The sequence below is a fragment of the Lynx canadensis genome, chromosome E2, assembly GCF_007474595.2.
Source record: "Lynx canadensis isolate LIC74 chromosome E2, mLynCan4.pri.v2, whole genome shotgun sequence".
Classification (NCBI taxonomy): Eukaryota; Metazoa; Chordata; class Mammalia; order Carnivora; family Felidae; genus Lynx; species Lynx canadensis.
In genome coordinates, this window is record NC_044317.1 from 55,363,842 (window position 1) to 55,383,078 (window position 19,237).

At 50.1% G+C, this 19,237-nt stretch overlaps 1 protein-coding gene across 1 annotated transcript in view; it reads left to right on the forward strand.

Moving 5' to 3' along the window:
- PPP2R1A (protein phosphatase 2 scaffold subunit Aalpha) overlaps nt 1–17,131 on the forward strand; it is a 36,171-nt gene extending 19,040 nt beyond the window's left edge. Inside the window, exons 4-15 of the mRNA XM_030299328.1 lie at nt 1,304–1,536; nt 2,435–2,582; nt 2,685–2,840; nt 4,802–4,916; nt 5,021–5,091; nt 5,530–5,664; nt 11,847–12,020; nt 12,300–12,360; nt 12,960–13,114; nt 14,097–14,239; nt 16,720–16,811; nt 16,965–17,131. Of these exons, the coding sequence (XP_030155188.1) occupies nt 1,304–1,536; nt 2,435–2,582; nt 2,685–2,840; nt 4,802–4,916; nt 5,021–5,091; nt 5,530–5,664; nt 11,847–12,020; nt 12,300–12,360; nt 12,960–13,114; nt 14,097–14,239; nt 16,720–16,811; nt 16,965–16,981 (1,500 nt within the window). The 3' untranslated portion in view covers nt 16,982–17,131. The remainder of the gene's footprint in view (nt 1–1,303; nt 1,537–2,434; nt 2,583–2,684; nt 2,841–4,801; nt 4,917–5,020; nt 5,092–5,529; nt 5,665–11,846; nt 12,021–12,299; nt 12,361–12,959; nt 13,115–14,096; nt 14,240–16,719; nt 16,812–16,964) is intronic.
- The last annotated feature ends 2,106 nt before the right edge of the window (nt 17,132–19,237 follow it).

A 19,237-nucleotide genomic window follows, 5' to 3' on the forward strand; every position in this document is an offset into this window, starting at 1 on the left:
CGTAAATGAGATTTTTAAATTTTTGTTTTTATTGTGGTAGAATATATATGAAATTTACAAATTTAGCCGTTTTTAACTGTACAGTTTTGTGGCATGGAATATATTCACATTGTGGTGCAGCCATCACCACCATCTGTCCTCTTCCAAAACCGAAATTGTCCCATTAACCAGCATCTCCCCATGTCCCCTCTTCCCCTGCCCCTGGGACCCTCCTTTGTACTTTCTGTCTCTATGAATCTGATGACTCTAGGGTCTGCATATAAAGGAATCCTACAACACATGGCCTTTTCTGACTGCCCTGTTTTGCTAGGCAGAAGGTCTTCAAGATTCATCCGTGGGGTACCATGTGTTGAATGAGATGTTTGACGTATAAACACCTGGCCCTTTCGGCTGCTTTTGGAGAACAATAGATACGCTTTTACCAGCTGTGTTTTCCTGCCAAGCTAGTTGATGAAGCTGCCCTCCCCAGCTCTGCCGTTTTCCCTCCTCCCGCCCATCATCTTTGCTCCTTATTTCATTCTGTTGCCTTCCTGGGCCCTGGAGGCATTTCCATTTATGATGTCTTCCTGAATTTGACATGTGTCCAAGTACACTGGACTTTAAACTGCAGGCCTCCACACCTTTATTTGCACAGACTAGAGTCACTTAAGTCTCCCTTCATCTGGTCAGTAATTGCCAAGTTCCCACCCTATCCGAGGAGCTCTGCTGGGCTCTGGGGACATAGGGATGAGCCAGTCAGACATCCCTAAGGGAGCTTGCCCCCTCCAGGGTTTACGGTCCCCGGGCCCAGGTTCCCAGTGATGTGAGCTGCTGGGGGCAGTCGTCTAACAGAAACCACAGCCGTGCTTTCTACTTTCTGTCTGTGTAAGCTCAGGAGCCTGGTGGCCTGGTTTGGGTCCTGGCTTGTAGCTAGCACTAGCATGGGTAAGTGATTTAGCTTGTCAGTGCCTCAGTTTCCTCTTCTGTAAAATGAAGACAGTCACGGGACCTACTTCATAGGCTTCAGTGAGTTAGAGCCAGCATTGTCCCCTCCCCCCATCCTGAGTTGTGCGAAGCAATGGCCCTGTTTAGGACACCCAGCAAATAGACGTTCAGTCAACGTCTGTGACTATCCCTGCACTTTGAGAGCTAATGACAACTATGGCCACCTGCTCAGAAAGTGATGGGTATAAATGTGAGGTCCGTGGCTTTCACCGAAGCACCTTCAAGGGCCTTGGAGGAGATGCGCGAGCGGCATGAGGCGGGGCTTGAGGCTGGGGCGGTGGGGAGGGACCCTGCAGTGACCTTGTACTCTCTGCCACAGCCGCCCCTGGAGTCGCTGGCCACAGTGGAGGAGACAGTGGTGCGGGACAAAGCGGTGGAGTCTTTGCGGGCCATCTCACATGAACACTCGCCCTCTGACCTCGAGGCCCACTTCGTGCCGTTGGTGAAGCGGCTGGCGGGTGGTGACTGGTTCACCTCCCGCACCTCAGCGTGTGGCCTCTTCTCTGTCTGCTACCCCCGTGTGTCCAGCGCCGTCAAGGCAGAACTTCGACAGTGAGTCCCAGCCTCGCCCTTAGCGTGGACCCCTTCTGTCAGCTCAGCCCCCCTCCCCCACCCACCCCTGAGAGCTGGTGTCCCCAGGCCTGGTCCAGACACAGCCTCATGCTCACTTAGGAAATGAAGAAATGAGAGCTCCTTCCTCCCGTTGGGTGTGTAAGGATTTACAAGAATTACCACATACAAAGTACTTAGAATGGAATCTGACTCATAAAAGCACTCCACCCGTGCTGTGTGATGCTGTCTTCGCCTGCCCTAGGTCCAGAGCCCTCACACGTACGCTGGCTCAGTTTGGCTGCCTCCTCCACCCTCCTCCCTTAGTCTTGATACCCCAGAGAATTTCTTGTATGTAAGACTCTCCTGGAACAGTTCACAAAAATGCTTCTAATTGGATTAAAATCTCCCATTACTATGTGTTCCTGTCCTTGAGCAAGCTCAGGCCCTGAGCTCTTACATGACAGCATACTGATTTACAGCTAGCCACACGTGCTTCGTGTGTGTGTGTGTGTGTGTGTGTGTGTGTGTGTGTACACGTGTGTACGCTTCCCCCATGCATCTCTAATTGGAGCAGTCGCTCCTGAAAAGTAAAACCTTTGAGGGACCCCTTAGCTCAACAGCTTTATATGGTCATAATGATATAATCACCTTCCATGCACTGGAACTTAACCATGTGCAGACTGACTGCTCTGCTTTCACCCACATTATCATTTAAACTTCTTATCACCCTGTGTGGTAGGAAGTATCGCCGTCAGCTCCATTTTGTAGGCCTGGGAACACTCGGGAGAGGGGTCCTGACTTGCCCGGGGTCATGCAGGCAAAGCCAGCTGCTGTTTTCACTGTATACTGCTGTGAGATCTAGGGATTCCTCCTCCTGAGCCCCGTTTCCAACCCCCAGGTACTTCCGGAACCTGTGCTCAGATGACACCCCCATGGTGCGGCGGGCCGCAGCCTCCAAGCTGGGGGAGTTTGCCAAGGTGCTGGAGCTGGACAACGTCAAGAGTGAGATCATCCCCATGTTTTCCAACCTGGCCTCTGACGAGCAGGTGGGTGCTCCCCAGCCTCCTCCCCCTCCAAACCGTGTCTACAAGGAATCCCAGAGCTAACGGGCCTCTGCCTCCCTCTCCCTGCTCCAATCCTCTCCCCAGGACTCGGTGCGGCTGCTGGCGGTAGAGGCGTGTGTGAACATCGCCCAGCTCCTGCCCCAGGAGGATCTGGAGGCCCTGGTGATGCCCACCCTGCGCCAGGCTGCCGAGGACAAGTCCTGGCGTGTCCGGTACATGGTGGCCGACAAGTTCACAGAGGTGAGTGGGGACTGTTGACGTCTCACAGATGGGGAAACTGAGGCCCTCAGAGGGGAAGGAGCGGGGCCACATACAGGAGCTGGGGTTTTAGTTAAATCCAATGGAGTCATCAGGTATTTGAGCATGAAGATCTCTGATCATCTGGCTGGGTCTCCTTTCACATGGCCAACCCGGTTGAGTAATACTGGCAACTTGAAGTGCTGTGTTGGGAAGGATTCTGAAGCCAAGTTCAGGTTCTGCAGAGAGCCATAAGAGCAGAGAAACGGTAGTACCTGTGTACTCTTGACCTAATTGAACTTTGTCCTTTTAAAAAGGGAAGGCATAGCCTGTATTAGTTTTGGGGGCTGCCATAACAAAGTACCACAGACAGGGCGGTACTTCATTCCCTCACTGTTCCTGGGTGCCGGAGGTTTGAAATCAAGGTGTCCTCTGGGGTGGTTAATCTGAGGCTTCTTTCCTCGGCTTGTAGATGGTCTTTTCCTGTGTCTTTGCATGGTCTCCCCGTTGTGCATGCCTGTGTCCTAACCTCCTCTTACAAGGATTCTGGTAATTTTGGATTAGGGCCACCTTAATAGCCTCTTTAAAAATCCTGTGTTCAAGTCAACTTTGTGAGATAGTGAGGGGTTAGGACAGTTCAGCCCATAGCACAGCTCAAAACTTGGGTCAGAATGACTCCACTGGGCAGATAGAACAGGGACAAGATCCAGTGTCTCTGACTCTGAGGACAGTGCTCTTTCCATGGAGACCCAAGTTTGCTTTTCCCACCATCATGTTTGTTGACCACCAGCGCTTTTCTGGGTGCTGGGGATCCAGTGAATTCGCATTCCTGGCCTCCATGGGGCAGGCAGTCTGAAGGGGAAGGTCTACTGAGGTAGAGGGAAACAGTGCCCAGGCCGACAGACACGCATGAGGCACTGAGAATAGGAGGTGGTGCTGCAGCTGGTTCTAGAAGATGGGTGGGTGGGAGCTGGGATAGGGACTGTGTCCCAGCGAAAGGACAGCATGCGCACAGGGCCCTGGGAGGCCAGAGCCAGTGCGAGGGGCAGCATTTGGGGCTCACTCTTGGGGGCCCCATGTGAGGGAAAGCCAGAGAGGGGCTCAGGGTCTGACCTTGGGTGCACTCCACCCCATGGCTCCCCGTTCCTGTAAGTGTGTTTGTGGAAGGACTGGGAGCCTCCGGATAATATTTCCTGGGACCATCCATGTTCCCTGTGAAAATGTTAGCACGTGGCCGCACCCTCGAGGCTCAGCACCATGGTTAAAGACAATTCTGTCCTTGGCTTCTGGACAGCATGAACTGGATCACACTGGGTTTTAGATAAAAGCTCAGCAAAGGCAGGGATTTTCACACTGTTTGAGCCGCACTTGGCCTGCAAGAGATCCTCAGTAAATACCTGTTACGTGGAGAAGAGGCAACATTTGTTCCAGGTAGCATTGGGCCCTTCAGAGTTTTTGTCTGTCCCTCTCGGTCATGAACTGTCCTGCTTCCTCCTAGGGCTTCAAGAGTCAGGGGATAGGCAGGGCCTAGCAGGCCTTCTTCCCCCTTAATGTGTATACATTTATTTTCATTAGAAAAATAATTCATCTTCTGGTAATTTGAAAAATACAGATGAATATAAATTAAAAAGCAAGAGCCATCACATGACTGGAATGTTTTTTGGTGGGGGGAGAAAACCCCACTCCAAATAGCTTGAGTGGTAGAGATGTGTTACCATTCTTAATGCAGACAACAGCGCTATGCGATAGGTAGTCTCATGGCCCTCATTTTGCTTTTAAGGAAATGGGCTCAGAGAGGCTTGAAGACTTGGCCCGGCTCACCCTGTGGTGCTGGGATTAGATCTCAGCAGTGATTCTAAGGGCGCACTCTTACCCTCACTTCTGGTGCCTTGAACTTTGATTCTGGTCTCAATTGCCCAGAGTACCTGCCCAGCTGTCTCACAGCCCCTGCTTTCTGTCTGCAGCTCCAGAAAGCAGTGGGGCCTGAGATCACCAAGACAGACCTGGTCCCCGCCTTCCAGAACCTGATGAAAGACTGTGAGGCCGAGGTGAGGGCCGCAGCCTCCCACAAGGTCAAAGGTTGGTGCTGGCAACCAGAACACAGCAAATGGATCGGTGTCTGAGGGGTTTGAGGTAGAACCAGATGTCAGGTTTCACCTTCTTCTGCCTCCCTTCTTCCACAGAATTCTGTGAAAATCTCTCAGCCGACTGTCGGGAGAATGTGATCATGACACAGATACTACCCTGCATCAAGGTAATGGAGTTTGGTGGGAGGATTAGGGGAGATCTGAGTCTGCTAAAGGGATGGAGATGGGGCTTTATGGACATCCAGACGCAGATAGTCCCCAGCCTTCTGGGGCCAGGCAGACTTGGGTTGGAAGCAGTTGGGTTTCCTGAGTGCAGGCAGAATCTGAAGCTTGGGGCCGAGCTTGGAGGTGGGAGAGCTTCCTCTCAAAAGTCCCAAGAGCCTTGGGATTGGGTGGAGGCTACTGGGAACATGGAACTCTAAGCAGGTGGGACAGGTAAGAAACTGCCGTGTACCTGTGTGCCCTAAACCGTCCCTGCTCCTTGCGGGAGATGGGCAAAAGCAGGCCGTGGCTCAGGCCTCTTAGGAAGTGGGAGTCTGCTTGGCCATTTGCTGCTGCGGGGGTTGTCCTGATCCTGTGGCTCCCCTTTTCCCTGTCCCCCCCAGGAGCTGGTGTCAGACGCCAACCAACACGTGAAGTCAGCCTTGGCCTCCGTCATCATGGGCCTCTCCCCCATCCTGGGCAAAGACAATACCATTGAGCACCTCTTGCCCCTCTTCCTGGCTCAGCTGAAGGATGAGGTAATGGTGCCGGGAAGGCTCTGAGCTCTGTATTGGCAGAGGTGACAGGTGGGTCAGCTGCTTTCCTAGACTGGTCTGGAATCTCCTAGAATCTCAGCAGACACCCAGGTCCCGAATGAGTTGGATATTGGTGGGCACAACAGAGTGTGTGTTCACTCATTCACTTATTAGGCAATGTTTTGCACTCCCTTGCTCTGTGCTGATTCTTTCTCTGGGGATCAGGGACACCAAAAGAGACTAAGACACTTTCACTCCTCAGAGACCTTCAGAGACTGACACTGGAGAGAGAGAGATGGGCAATCCCATGATCGCATAGGTGCTGTGATAAGTTCATGTCTGCTAGGATTTAGGCAAAGATGCCGTAATAAAGACCCCCAAATACAGTGGCTTATGTAAGATAATTTTCTTACAACAGTTCAGAGCTAGGTGGGTCCTATATGAGGGGTTACCTCTGCTGACCTCCACACTCTCTGGGTCTGAGGCAGCTGCTCCAATCTTCACCATCCCCAGCCAGGATGAAGGCAGAAGGTATTAGACAACAGGAAATGTGTGGTCCTTGTAAGAGGGCACCCACCAGTCTGTTCCACGCCCCACACGCCCCACTGGCCAGAGCCAGTCATTTGACCACACCTTGCCATTCATTTGGGCTGGAGTACAGAAGATGAGAGTGCCAGGCGGGGGCTAGACAGGTTGTGGGGTGACAGCCAGGGAAGGAGTTTGGACTTGAACTATGGGCGTCACAGATGTGGGTGCCAGAAAGGAACCCTGAGGCTACTGTCAAAGAAAGATTGCAGCATGGAGGCCAGAAGAGGTGCAGGGAGACCAGACTGGTGGGAGAGGAGGTGTAGCTACAGAGATGGGGAAGGTCTATGTGGAGGGGGGTGGTTTGCAGGCTCCCTGGTTCCTGTCATGGTGGTGACCAGGCGGACGGTGAGACTCTTCAGTGCTTTGTGACTTCCTCGTTGCCAAAGGCCTCTGTCTCCCTCTCTCCCTGCCCTCCCCGCCCTTCCCCCAGCACACACAGTGCTAGGAAATCGCATCAGATTTCAGTCCCCTGCCACTCCCCAAAAATATCACATAATTAAATTCCGCTATGATGGGATAATCTCTCAGCCCCAGAATTACAAATCAAATTTGTACAAATTACAAATTCAACAAATCTTGTGTTGAAGACTGTGCACCTGCTAAAGAAAAGCTTAATAATCTTACTGTTGATCATTTATTTGTGTCACTTGTTACAGTTCAAACCAGAATTCATTTTTATAATGACTCAAATTTTATGACCTAAGTGAAGTGCTTCACACACACGTTTTCTTTTATAAGCATGCTTTTTGTAGCTATAGCTTGTTACAAATATAGTTTGTATTTGCTTCTGATGCTTAAGTGGAGACAGCTTGGCTGGTGAGCGTTGGCTTCTGTGTCCTTTTAACACCTCACCAGGGTCTCGAGGAGCATTTTGCTTCCTGGCATCAAAGGGAGCTCCACATTCAGCTTGCGTGTGAAGGTGAGCCCACATGTGCTACAGCAGTGCCACAGCTAGGGCCGGTTTCTGCACCGGCTTCGCCTTCAGCAAGTGCTACGTGATGGTCCTGTTCCCGCAGCCGTAGTGCGCCCCAGGGCAGCTTCTCTTGCAAAGGAGACAAGACCCATCGTGGTTTTCTTTGTCTTTTTCCTTTGTATTTTTTTTAAATATTTATTTAATTTTGAGAGGGAGAGATCGAGCATGAATGAGAATCCCAAGCAGACTCTGCACTAACAGACCGACATGGGGCTCAAACCCACGAACTGTGAGATCATGGCCTGAGCTGAGACTGAGTCAGACTCTTAAAACCAACTGAACCACCCAAGTGCCCTGACCCATCGTGGCTTTCTTGGTGTGCGATACTCATCTGGCTTGTATCTGGAATTTCAATTCTAGACCTGTAAACTTTACATTTCATACTTGATAAGATTTATAAACTTACCCAAATAAAAAGGGCCTTTTTCTGGGTATGCCTAAACAGAGGTTTTTAAATGGTTTAAGCCATCGTATTTGTATCTTCTCTTGTGTTCAGGACACTGGCTTGTGCAGCAGGGGCTCAGAGATGACCTCCCAGGAGCTGGGCAGGCGCTAGCCCTGTACAGTCCAGGCCTGCTGAGTTAACCCTTCACTGCACACACTCACTTGGTTTATTGGTTCATTTCTACGCCTTGTTCTTTTGTTTGCTTGTGTTTTAACAAGGAAATAGTTTTTTGCCATCCCCGAGGGCAAGTGGTGTCTGTGGGAAAGCCTTCATCTGAGAAAGGCCTCTCTTGTCTCTGGTCTCTGGCTGACACGGAGTCTCAGAATTGTACCTGACCTTTTCAGATGCCCCAGCGAGGGTTGCTCTTGAGCTGTGGCCCCGAGTTCTTCTTCTGGGCTTTCTGAGACGGCAGGTGCTCCACATCAGGGAATGACGTGGCAGCCGGGGCGAGGAAGCCTGTTGACAGAGGAGGCTTAGCTCGGCTCCTGTGCTGCTGCAGAGCCCAAATCCAGTTAGACGGTGTGCTTTGTTGGGGGCCCATTTCTTCCTTGTCTCCAGAGGTGAGACTCCCAAGTAGGCACACACCATATTTTTCCATCCTTAGAATTGTGTACGACTAACCTTCGGAGAAAGGAAATCGGCCCACTCACTGTCGGGACATTTCCGTTCACATCCCTGGATAAGTGCTAACTCCCCTAATTTTTCATCATGTTTGAAAACTGAGGCCGGACTCCTCACATGGGTCTCCGCTCAGTGCAGGAAGGCCATCACAGTGGTTTTATATGCATTTCAAATGTCTTTTATTCAAATGAGCCATCAATCCAGTTAGTTTTCAACTTCTTCAAAGAAGAAATTTCCCTCTCTTTTGGGTATTACAGATGCCTTCATTCCAAGTGGGGAAATGCACAAGGCTCTCTCCTCTCCCTTCCCAGCCCTGACTCTGACCGCATCTTGGTCCGCTCAGTTGACTTGAATCATCCTCATTACTTTCCCCTGGAGTAGATTGTGACTCATGTACGTCTACACTAACGCGCTTTTTCTAACCTGGGGTTAGGATGGCAGACAGGGCAGCTCCCGCTCCAGGAATCTTTCTTAGGAAAAGAAAGAAGAACAGGTATAGTCTCTCATGTAAGTTCAGGCTTTTAAACAACTGTCACAGGAAAAGGACACCAGCAGGGTGGACAGCACTGGAATAGTTCCTCCCTTCCTCAGCATCCTTGGCTCTAGAAAGAACTGAATTAATACCTTGTAGGGAGGGAAATGGTGTTGGTTCTGAGAGTTCTTTAGCCGTTGGACTGGCCAGCCGGAAACTGGCTGTCTTCTGTTCCTAAATGAGACCTTACAGTGTTTGATAAAGAAAAGATGTGCTCGTAGGCAGGGCCTCCGGGGATTCTACTCTGGAGGTAGCGGCCAAGCCATGCTGTCCTCACAGTAGTGGCCGTACCCGTCACGGCCGCTGCATCTACGTCCCCACCTCCATGCTCAGGGTCAGCGATAGGCTAGAACAGCCCTCTGCCCAGAAGAGCTGTCACACTTGTGGTTGCTGTTGATCAAAGTGAATGGATAAAGTCAGTGAGGGAGCAGGTGCACAGGAGACCCGGCACGAGCTCCCAGATGTCCTCTCCTTGCAGTCCTATGGACGGCGCTTAAATCTCCCACAAGTGATGTGTGACCGCGTGTTGCCAACCAAGGAAGCTCACTGAGCCTTGGTTTCCAGGGATTTTAGAGAGGGGTTGGTCAGATAGCCAAGGAATGGAGCTGCCTGCATGGCTGACCTCAGTTACTCTGTATCCAGCCCCTCCAGAGGTCAAGTTGGTACCTCATGGCCCACAGCCCTCCCTGTAAGTCATGTTGTTAGAGTTGTCTGTCCGGCATGGCCCAGGCTTCCCAGGTGACCACAGAGACGCTCTCATCAGACAGGATATTCTCCCAGGAGCTGGTCAGGGGCCCAGCCCTTGTTTGGAACATGCCTAATTGGATCTGGATCGACCTGGATCTGCGGAGTTAAACCCATTATGGCACTGTGTACTTGTTTACTTGGTTCATTGATTCGTTTCTTACTTGGTTCAGGTTACAAAGAACTAGTGACGTTTGCCATCTGGGAACATACGATTTGGAACAAGGTTCTAGTAGGGCTTCTGTTTTTTGTTTTTGTTTTTTAAATTTGCAAATTTTTTTTCTTTTCAGATTTCTATATAAATTTTAGTTAGTTAACATATAATGCAGTATTAGTTTCAGGAATAGAATGCAGTGATTCGTCACTTGCATACGGCACCTGGTGCTCATCACAGGTGCCCATCCCCCCACCGACCTCTTTCCATCAACCCTCAGTTTGAGTCTCTCATGGTTTGTTTCCCTCTCTCTTTCTCCCCTCCCATATGTTCATCTTTGTTTTTGTTTTTTTAATTTTTTGTAACGTTTGTTTATTTTTGAGAGAGAGAGAGACAGCATGAGTTGGGGAGGGGCAGAGAGAGAAGGAGACACAATCTGTAGCCGGCTCCAGGCTCTGAGCTGTCAGCCCAGAGCCTGACATGGAGCTCGAACTCACAAACCATGAGATAATGACCTGAGCCAAAGTTGGACATTTAACCAACTGGGTCATCCCGGCACCCCCATCTGTTTTGTTTCTTAAATTCCACATATAAGTGAAATGGTATGGTATTTGTCTTTCTCTTGACTAACTTCTTTCACTTAGCATGATACACTCTAGCTCCATCCACATTGTTGCAAATGGCCAGATTTCATTCTTTTTCATGGCCAAGTAATATTCCATCTATATTTATATGCCATATCTTCTTTATCCTTCCATCAGTTAATGGACATTTGAGCTCTTTCCATACTTTGGCTATTGTTGACAATGTTGCTGTGAACATCGGGGTGCATACACCCCTTCGAATCTGTATTTTTGTATACTTTGGATAAATACCTAGTAGTGCAATTGCTGGGTTATGGGGTAGTTCTATTTGTAACTTTTTGAGGAACCTCCATACTGTTCTCCACAGTGGCTGCACCAGCTTGCATTTCCACCAACAGTGCAAGAGGGTTCCCTTTTTTCCACATCCTCGCCAACATCTGTTTCTTATTTTGTTAATGTGAGCCATTCTGACAGGTGTGAGGTGGTATCTCATCGTGGTTTTGATTTGTATTTCCCTGATGAAGAGTGGTGTTGAGCATCTTTTTGTGTGTCTATTGGCCACCTGGATGTCTTCTTTAGAAAAGTGTCTCTTCATGTCTTCTGCCCATTTCTTCACTGGATTATTTGTTCTTTGGGTTTTGGGCTTGATAAGTTCTTAATAGATTTTGGATCCTAACCCTTTATCTGATATATCATTTGCAAATATCTTCTCTCATTCTACAGGCTGCCTTTTAGTTTTGTTGACTGTTAACTTTGCTGTGCAGACTTTTGTCTCGATGAAGTCTAAGTAGTTCATTTTTGCTTCTGTTTTGACTAACAGTAACTGTGTTTATGTGCCTTTTCTTTTAAGTTGTTCTCCTCCTTTAGGGAAGTAGGTGGGGTACATGTGTTTGTGTCTGTGTATCTTATATATGTGCATGTACTTATATAGTAAGTCAGCGCTCATAATATCGGTAGTCAACAGGCAGCTGTAAGTGCATTCCTTCAGCAGAAGTGTATTGAGTGCCTGCTAAGGGCCAGAGACTCTGCCGGGTCCTGGAGACATAAGGATGAATGAGACTTACTCCTTACAGAGCTCAAAGACTAGCGGGAAGAAGAGAAGTCATAGAAGTGATACTAATGAGCTCCCGCACATCACGCCTCTTGTGGATCAGACATCAGCAGGCACTTTAATGGTCTCAACCACCCTCGAGGCAAGATGTATGTTTCCCTGTCACAGATTAGTATCCAGGGAGGCCCTGTCCTTTGCTGCCGGGCTCACAGCTGCCACATAGCAGAATGGGAATGTTATCATGTCTGTTCTTTCCAGAGCACCATATTTTTGCAGCAATTGCTGCCAGTTCTTCAGAACAGCTAAGCATCTCTTATGCTCTGTGGTGAGATTCAAAAAGCTGCTCACATAATGTGCTTGCTGAAGAGGAGCTGGACAGGGCAGTAGCAGGCCCTCGGGAGGTGGTGTGGCTTCTAGGGAGTTGATGCTGTGCGGCTCTGTGAGCTGTCTTCTGGGCCAGGTGCATCCTCTTAGACCCCCATCCTCCCTTCAGTGCCCGGAGGTGAGGCTGAACATTATCTCCAACCTGGACTGCGTGAACGAGGTCATTGGCATCCGACAGCTGTCCCAGTCCCTGCTGCCCGCCATCGTGGAGCTGGCCGAAGACGCCAAGTGGCGGGTGCGGCTGGCCATCATCGAGTATATGCCCCTGCTAGCCGGACAGCTGGTGAGTGAGGCGGCCTGGAGTCAGGCCTTGTTGTGTTCAGCGTGTCCAGGGCTCTCACAGTGTCACCAAGGCCCCCCGAGGGCTGTCTGGGGAGTAGGAGGAAGGGGCATGGGAAATGGGGCTGTAAAGGTGAAGAGACTTCCGTTAGAACAGAGAAGGGAAGGGAGTCCCCCAGGGGAAGCTGAGGAGTATCTGATGTGTTTGGGTGGGTGTGTTTCCCTGTGTATCGCTGGAAACTCCCCAGTCTCCTTTGATTCCTTCTCTTTTTTTCTCCTGCAGGGGGTAGAGTTTTTTGATGAGAAGCTCAACTCCTTGTGCATGGCATGGCTTGTGGATCATGGTGAGTCCCTCCGACAGGCGGCGGAGGATGTTGGTGCTCCAGGAAGGATGGACTCGGCATTGACTGGGGCTTGCAGGGGTGTGGAGTCACTGCCCCAGGCCATCTGCCGCTTATGTGGACCAGCTCCCTTTTTAGAATCCTGGATAAGGGCAGGGTGGGAAGGGAAACAGCAGATCACCCAGGGGCGGCCTGGCCCGGTACAGTGTAGAGAGTGCCAGGGCGGCTGGGCAGGCGACTCGGGCTGGAATCCTGCCCCTGGCTGTGGAAACTCGAGCACACTCCTCTGTGAAACGGGTGAGAACTGCTCATTGTTTTCACTGAGGTAAAAGTGTTTGTTTGTTTCACTGCCATTCCAAGTATTAGTTGCTAAATAATTTGCTTAGGCATATCAGTTTACCCATCTGTAAAAAGGTCAGTAGTGGAAGCTGTGTCTTGGAGCTGTTGGGAAGATACTGCACGAAAAGAAACCGCACTTGAGCAAGTAGCACCGGCTTTGCTTCACCTGCAGCCCGGCACCCAGGGCTGCCCGGTCAGCAGTAGCGAGGGACTGCTCCCTGCCCGCTCAGCCCTTCACCTTCTGAATCCCCACCCTTTTGCAGTCTATGCCATCCGTGAGGCGGCCACCAGCAACCTGAAGAAGCTGGTGGAGAAGTTTGGGAAGGAGTGGGCCCATGCCACTATCATCCCCAAGGTCTTAGCCATGTCTGGGGACCCCAACTACCTGCACCGCATGACTACACTCTTCTGCATCAATGTGAGTGCCCCCACCCGCCCGCTGGCCTGTCCCCCAGCGAACTGAGAGTACCTGGGAAAGGAGGGATGGCCGGGGTCCTTAGGAAGACATCTGGCTCGGGAGTGGGGACGTGGTAGAGTTGGGGGAGGGGGGGAGGGCAGGCATGGGTCCCTGGGGAACTACAGGCCAGGGGTAGGGACCTGCATGGGGGAAACCCGGGACTGGGGAGGTTTGGCCTGCTGAGCAGTGACTGCCAAACCTTTCGGAGCATCCCTCTTGTTGTCTATAAAGTATATGTGTATATTTACATATGATACATTGTTTATGTGTGCAAGCTCTAGAGTCAGACCTACTCATTAATTCTAGTTCTGCCATAGATTCGTCATAGACCTTGGGACATTTCCCAACTGCTCAGTGTTTCAGTTTTCTTACCAATAAAGCACTCATCCTGTTAATCACAATACCTTACTCAGGAGGTTGTAAAGATTAATCTGGCCATACACGCACAGGGCTTAGAACAGTTGTGTTATGTGGAGCGAGGGCTCCTTTCTAGTCACTTAAATAAACCATCCACATAGCTAGAAATTAAAAGATAGAATTTAACAACATATAAATATAACTGAGTGTTCTAATGATTTCTTCCCACATCTCACTTTGGAAACCATCACACTAAGGAAAGCATCCTGGGGTTAGGAATCCAGCCCATCCCCAGAAGATAAAGGGAAGTCTGAGGATGGGGAGATGGGACCAGGACAGTCTGAGCTGAGGGCTTCCAGGATAGGGAGACAGTGGTATTAAGGTGCTAGGAGGGCGTTAGTAGAGATGGCAGCCTCGGGAGAATAAACTGTTCCAGAGTGAGTGAACCTGGGCTCAGAGGCCCCCATGTTGCTCAGCGACACCCTCAGGCGTGATGATCACTGAGGTGGCCTGGTCAGAGGAAGGAGGAAATGGGAGTTAGCCATGAGCTTTGTATAATCACCTCTCTGTCACTCACCGCCCCCAGGTGCTGTCTGAGGTCTGTGGGCAGGACATTACCACCAAGCACATGCTGCCTACAGTTCTGCGTATGGCTGGGGATCCTGTCGCCAATGTCCGCTTCAATGTGGCCAAGTCCCTACAGAAGATAGGGCCTATCCTGGACAACAGGTGAGGTCTGGACCCTCCTTCACACACCGGCAGGGCTGATTCTAGGCATCTTAATCTTTGACCTTTGAAGTTGGAGCCTAGGGTTGGAGACGCAGCGTGGCTCTTGCTGTGTAAGCCTGGCCGGTCTCTTCATCTTCCCAAGGTCTTAGTTTCCTCAGATGTGGAATGAGAATTCCCATGGCCCACCTCATAGTGGGAGGGAGGCAGTAGGATGGCAGTTGTGTATATACTGGTAGCAACAGGGAAGAAAATGAAATTAGCAAGTTTTAATTATTTTTGAATGTGTGTGTATGTGTATTCTTATTGCATCAAACCCGTCAGATATCAAGGAATAAATTTAATAAAAGATGTATAACATTTTTAGTGAAAACTATAGAACATTGCTTTGAGAAATTAAAGATTCACTTAATATTCTTGGATGGAATTGTTCCCCAAATTTATGTATAGATTCAGTATAATCTCAGTCAATCTTAGCAGGTTCTTTATTGAAAAATTGACAAGTTGATTCTGGAATTAACAGAAACGAAAACATCTGGAGTAGCAAAAGTGGTCCCAAAAAAGAAAAAAGTTGGAAGACTTCTAATACCAGATACCAAGACTTACGATACCATGGTAATTAAAAAGTGAGGTGTTGGCACAATAATGTAGCCCAATGACCCAGAATCAAGGGCACAGAAACAGACCTGTGTGTATGTAACAGTAGGTGCTACTGCAGTTGAGGAGTGAAATGTAGGTATTTTCATAGACAGCCCAGTCAGTTGGATATGCATGGGGGGGCGGGGGGCGGGTTCCCACTTCAGTGTGTGAGCGAATTAGAGATAATCGACCATAATCAGAAAAATAAAAAAGATTTTAGAAGAAAATTTGGGACAAGATCTTTAAGACTTAACAAAGATTTATTAAATTGCTCAGATTTGTTAAATAGCTCACCAGGGGAAAAGGTTGGTGAGTTCTCCTTGATTGAAAAGAACTTCATTGAAAGAGAACATTATGAGGGGCCCCTGGGTGGCTCAGTTGGTTAAGCGTCCAACTGTTGACTTTGGCTCAGGTCATGATCTCAGGGTCGTGAGATCCAGTCCCAGGTCGGGCTCCGCGCTGGGTGTGGAACCTGCCTAAGAGTCTCTCCCTCTCCCTCTCCCCCTCCCCCACTGCCCATGCCCCCTCTCTCTCAAAAAAAGAAACACATTATGAGAGTAAAATGGCAAGCCACTGATTGGGAGGATTGGGGGTAATACCTATTTCTGACTAAGGATGGACTCATCCAGACTACTTTCCTACTAATCAATAAGACAAACCCCCAAGAAAGATACGGGCAAAACCGACTTGAAGACGCACTTCTGAAAGAAGATCTCCTTGTAGCCATTAATATGTGACAGGGTGCTCAACATCATCAGCCATCAGGAAATCGCAAATGAAAATACACCCCAGAATGGCTTAACCTGAAAAAAATTCGGGGTCATTCGGCGTTTGTAGAATGGCTGGAACTCTCATACACAGCAGGTGAGGCCGTGAGTGGCATATAGGTGCAGTCACTCTGAAAACTGGTAGAATCTAGTGGAGCTAAGTGTAAGTACACTGTGAGCCAGCACAGCACGTCCATTCCTGGAGAAACGAGTGCTTATTTGTAGCAAAAGGACGTTCGTGGTAGCTTTATTCATATTAGCCACAGAATGGAAACACTCCCAAGTGCCCACCAGCAGTGCAGAGGATAAAATCCTGGTTTGTTCATACCGTGCGAGACTGTATTGAGCAATGAAGACGCCTGCTCTACTTAACACAGGTGATTCTCACCAGCGTCATGTTGAGTGAGAAGCCGGACGGACCCAGGGAAACAGCCTGTGTGATTCCACTTCTGTCAAGTTCCAAAATAGGCAAAACAGATCTAGATGATAGAAGAGAGAATGGTAGCTGTGTGGGGCAAAGGAACGGTTCTGTTAACTGGAAGGGGACATGCCTTCATTTCCCCAAACACTTGACTTGCCGTGTGGGTGCATTTCCCAGGGGCCCTTACTGGAGAGTAGATACCTCCCCCTTGGCGCCTATTGGGCCAGGTATTTCTCCTTCAGCACTTGATACGTCTCTGTTAATTATCGTCAGTTTGGTCTGTGTCTTCCTCCTCGCCCAAGCCCTTGCCACGGGCAAGGCTCAGGTGTTGGATTTACCACTCTGCTCACACCTAATGCATAGTAGGCCTCAGTAAATATGTTAAATAAAGACATCCATTTGCTGAGCCTCTGAGACTTGTGGGTCTTGTGATTCTCTGCCCCACTTTCCCAGACTGACTGACCTCCTTTGTCTGTTCTGGATCCCGAAGACCTCTGTCCTAGTTTGTTAGACTTCCAGCCCGCAAAGCATTTCATCTCTGGGCACATGTGCGTGTCTGTACCTGAACCCCTCCTGGCCCAGAAACCCTCTGCCTCCCTCACGCCCCCAGCCTAGATTGCCTCACCCTTTCCCTCGCCTTTCCTTTCTCCTTCCAGCACACTGCAGAGTGAAGTCAAGCCCATCCTAGAGAAGCTGACCCAGGACCAGGATGTGGATGTCAAGTACTTCGCCCAGGAGGCTCTAACTGGTAAGGCGTGAACTCAGACACCCCGGCGGGAGGGTGGTGTACAAGGATGAGCCTAGGCCTGAGAACAGCAGCTCCTGGGAGGGAGAGATGCAGAGCAGTTGGGGGCAGAGGGCTAGCTGTGGTTCTGACTCCCTCCTGTTCCTGTTCCCCCAGTTCTCTCTCTCGCCTGATGCTGGAAGAGGAGCCGACGCTGGCCTCTGGTGTTCACCCTCCCCCCCAAGTCCGTCCCTCAGGGAGACGGTGGGGGGCCTTTGGCTGTCACTCCCTGTGCATGGTCTGACCCCAGGCCCCTTCCCTCAGCACGGTTCTTCCTCTCCCCAGCCTGGGAATCCGACTTCTTGCTGTCCACCTCCCGAGGGCCTTGGGGAGCACAAGGTGGGACAGGGCAGTGACCCTGGGAGGAAGGGGCCACTTCCATCCGCAGAGATGTGAATGTCCAGGGTCACTGGCTCCGGCTGCTGTAATGGGGACCCCCTACCCCATCTTCTCCACCTCCTTTCTCCCTTCCTCTCCCCACCCCCCTCAGTGGTTTTTTTGTGTGTCGACTGTGCCGTTTTTATTTTGTTTTTTCCCTTTTCACAGAGAAATAAAGGTCTAGAAATAGCTGGTCCTCTGGTTTTAGTCACTAGCATGGAGGAGGGGTGCCACACCAAGGCCATGCTTTCTCCCACTCTCTTTGGGGAAGACCTAATTATTGGGCTTGGGATTTCTCTGGGGAACCACCAGGAGTGTAGCTGGCCTGCAGGGTAGAGAGGGTCCATGAGGTGTCTGTGGCCAGCAGAGGCCTGGCTGCAGCTTAGACTCACAGACATCAGCCAAGTATGTGGTGGTTCATAGCAGGTGCCTTGGAGCCAGACTGCCTGGGTCCAGATCCCAGTTCTTTTAGAAATGGCTGTGTGACCTTGATTGAGTTGGTTACCCAGTTTCCCCAAGCTCAGTTTTGTACTTTGTAAAATGGGGAAAACGGTAGAGTCGAGATTGCAGTGTGAAGACTAAAAAAGTTCATATATGTCAAGTGGGTAACCGCGCGTAGCACGTGAGAAGCTATGCCTTGCTGGAGAGCCCCCTGTGGGTCAGGCCCTGCTGCTGAGGAAGCCCCAGGGCCATCACAGGGAATGAATGGGAAGGGTTCCGGCAGGATGGAGCCCGTTGTCCCTCAATACCAGTTCTTCCCATTTCTTCACTAATAGAGACACTCTGCTTTGTAGCTAGGCACGTCTTTCTGGATTCAAGGCATTTTCCAGGTCTCTTGACATTCGAAGTGGCATTGTGACTAAATTCTGCCCAATAACATGTGAACAGAAGCGGTGTGTGCAGCTTCTAGGAAGTGTTCCCCAGGAGGAGCTATGCACCCACTGCTTTTCCTCCTTCCTGCATTTTAGACTATAGATCAGATGACTGGAGTGGGAGCAGCCATCTTGGGCCAGTAAGCCCAGCAAGGTAGCAGAACAAGATAAGAGGAGCCTGGGTCCCTGATGCTGTGACAGCCCACACCAGTGTGGGTTACTTGGGGGAGTTAAACTGTTTGACTCACTGTTCATTTGGGGTTTCATCACTTGCAGGTCACCAAATTCTAACTGATGCAGGGGCCAAAGAGCCCCGGAGAGAGGAACAGGAGACTTAGTGGATGGTGGTACGTGTAAGGTTTCACAGAGGACACGATACTGAGTGAAATTTTGCTCAGCCGGGTGGACGGGAACTTGGCACTGGGTGGCAAAGCGATTTCACCAGCTCAGCCCTCGTGTTACTGAGTCCCTACTGTTAGGCCCGACTGCGCCCTGGGGGATGGGGGTGAAGGAAACCGTTCTTCCCGTTTTTGACTTACGTTGGTTTCATAAGGGAAGGGTCTGTGGCTTACATTCAGGCCCCACCCTGCACCCAACACAAATGTACCTTTCCTGGGGTATAAATATTTGAAGGACTGACTGAGTGAAGAATTGATGAAGTTGGGGGTGGGGCAGTGTGGTCACTTTCAGCATGATGAACGTTCAAGTTCAGTAGGCAGTCTACCACTAATTGTTGAAAGAACATTCAGATGGATGCTGCGTGGTGTTTCATCTGTATTTTACTGTGTAACAACACACCTGCAAAACTTGGTGATTGAAAACAATGAAAATGTATTCCTCATCATTCTGCAGCCTGGGCTCAGGTCAGTTGGAAGCTTCCTCCATATGGTATCTGCTGGAGTTGGAATGTTCAGGATGAGTTTGTCACTCCCGTGTCTGGGAGTACCACCTCATCCGAGACCTGTTACAGCACCGTGACCTCTCCAGGGTGGCTGGACCTCTTTATCTGATGGCTTATGGTTCCAAAGCAGCTTCCAAGAGAACGAGTCCCAGTTTACTCGCTTTCAAACCTCTGCTCGCATCACAAACCAAAACAAGTCACATGGTGAAGCTCAGAGTCTGTGTGGGGAGGGACCTCGC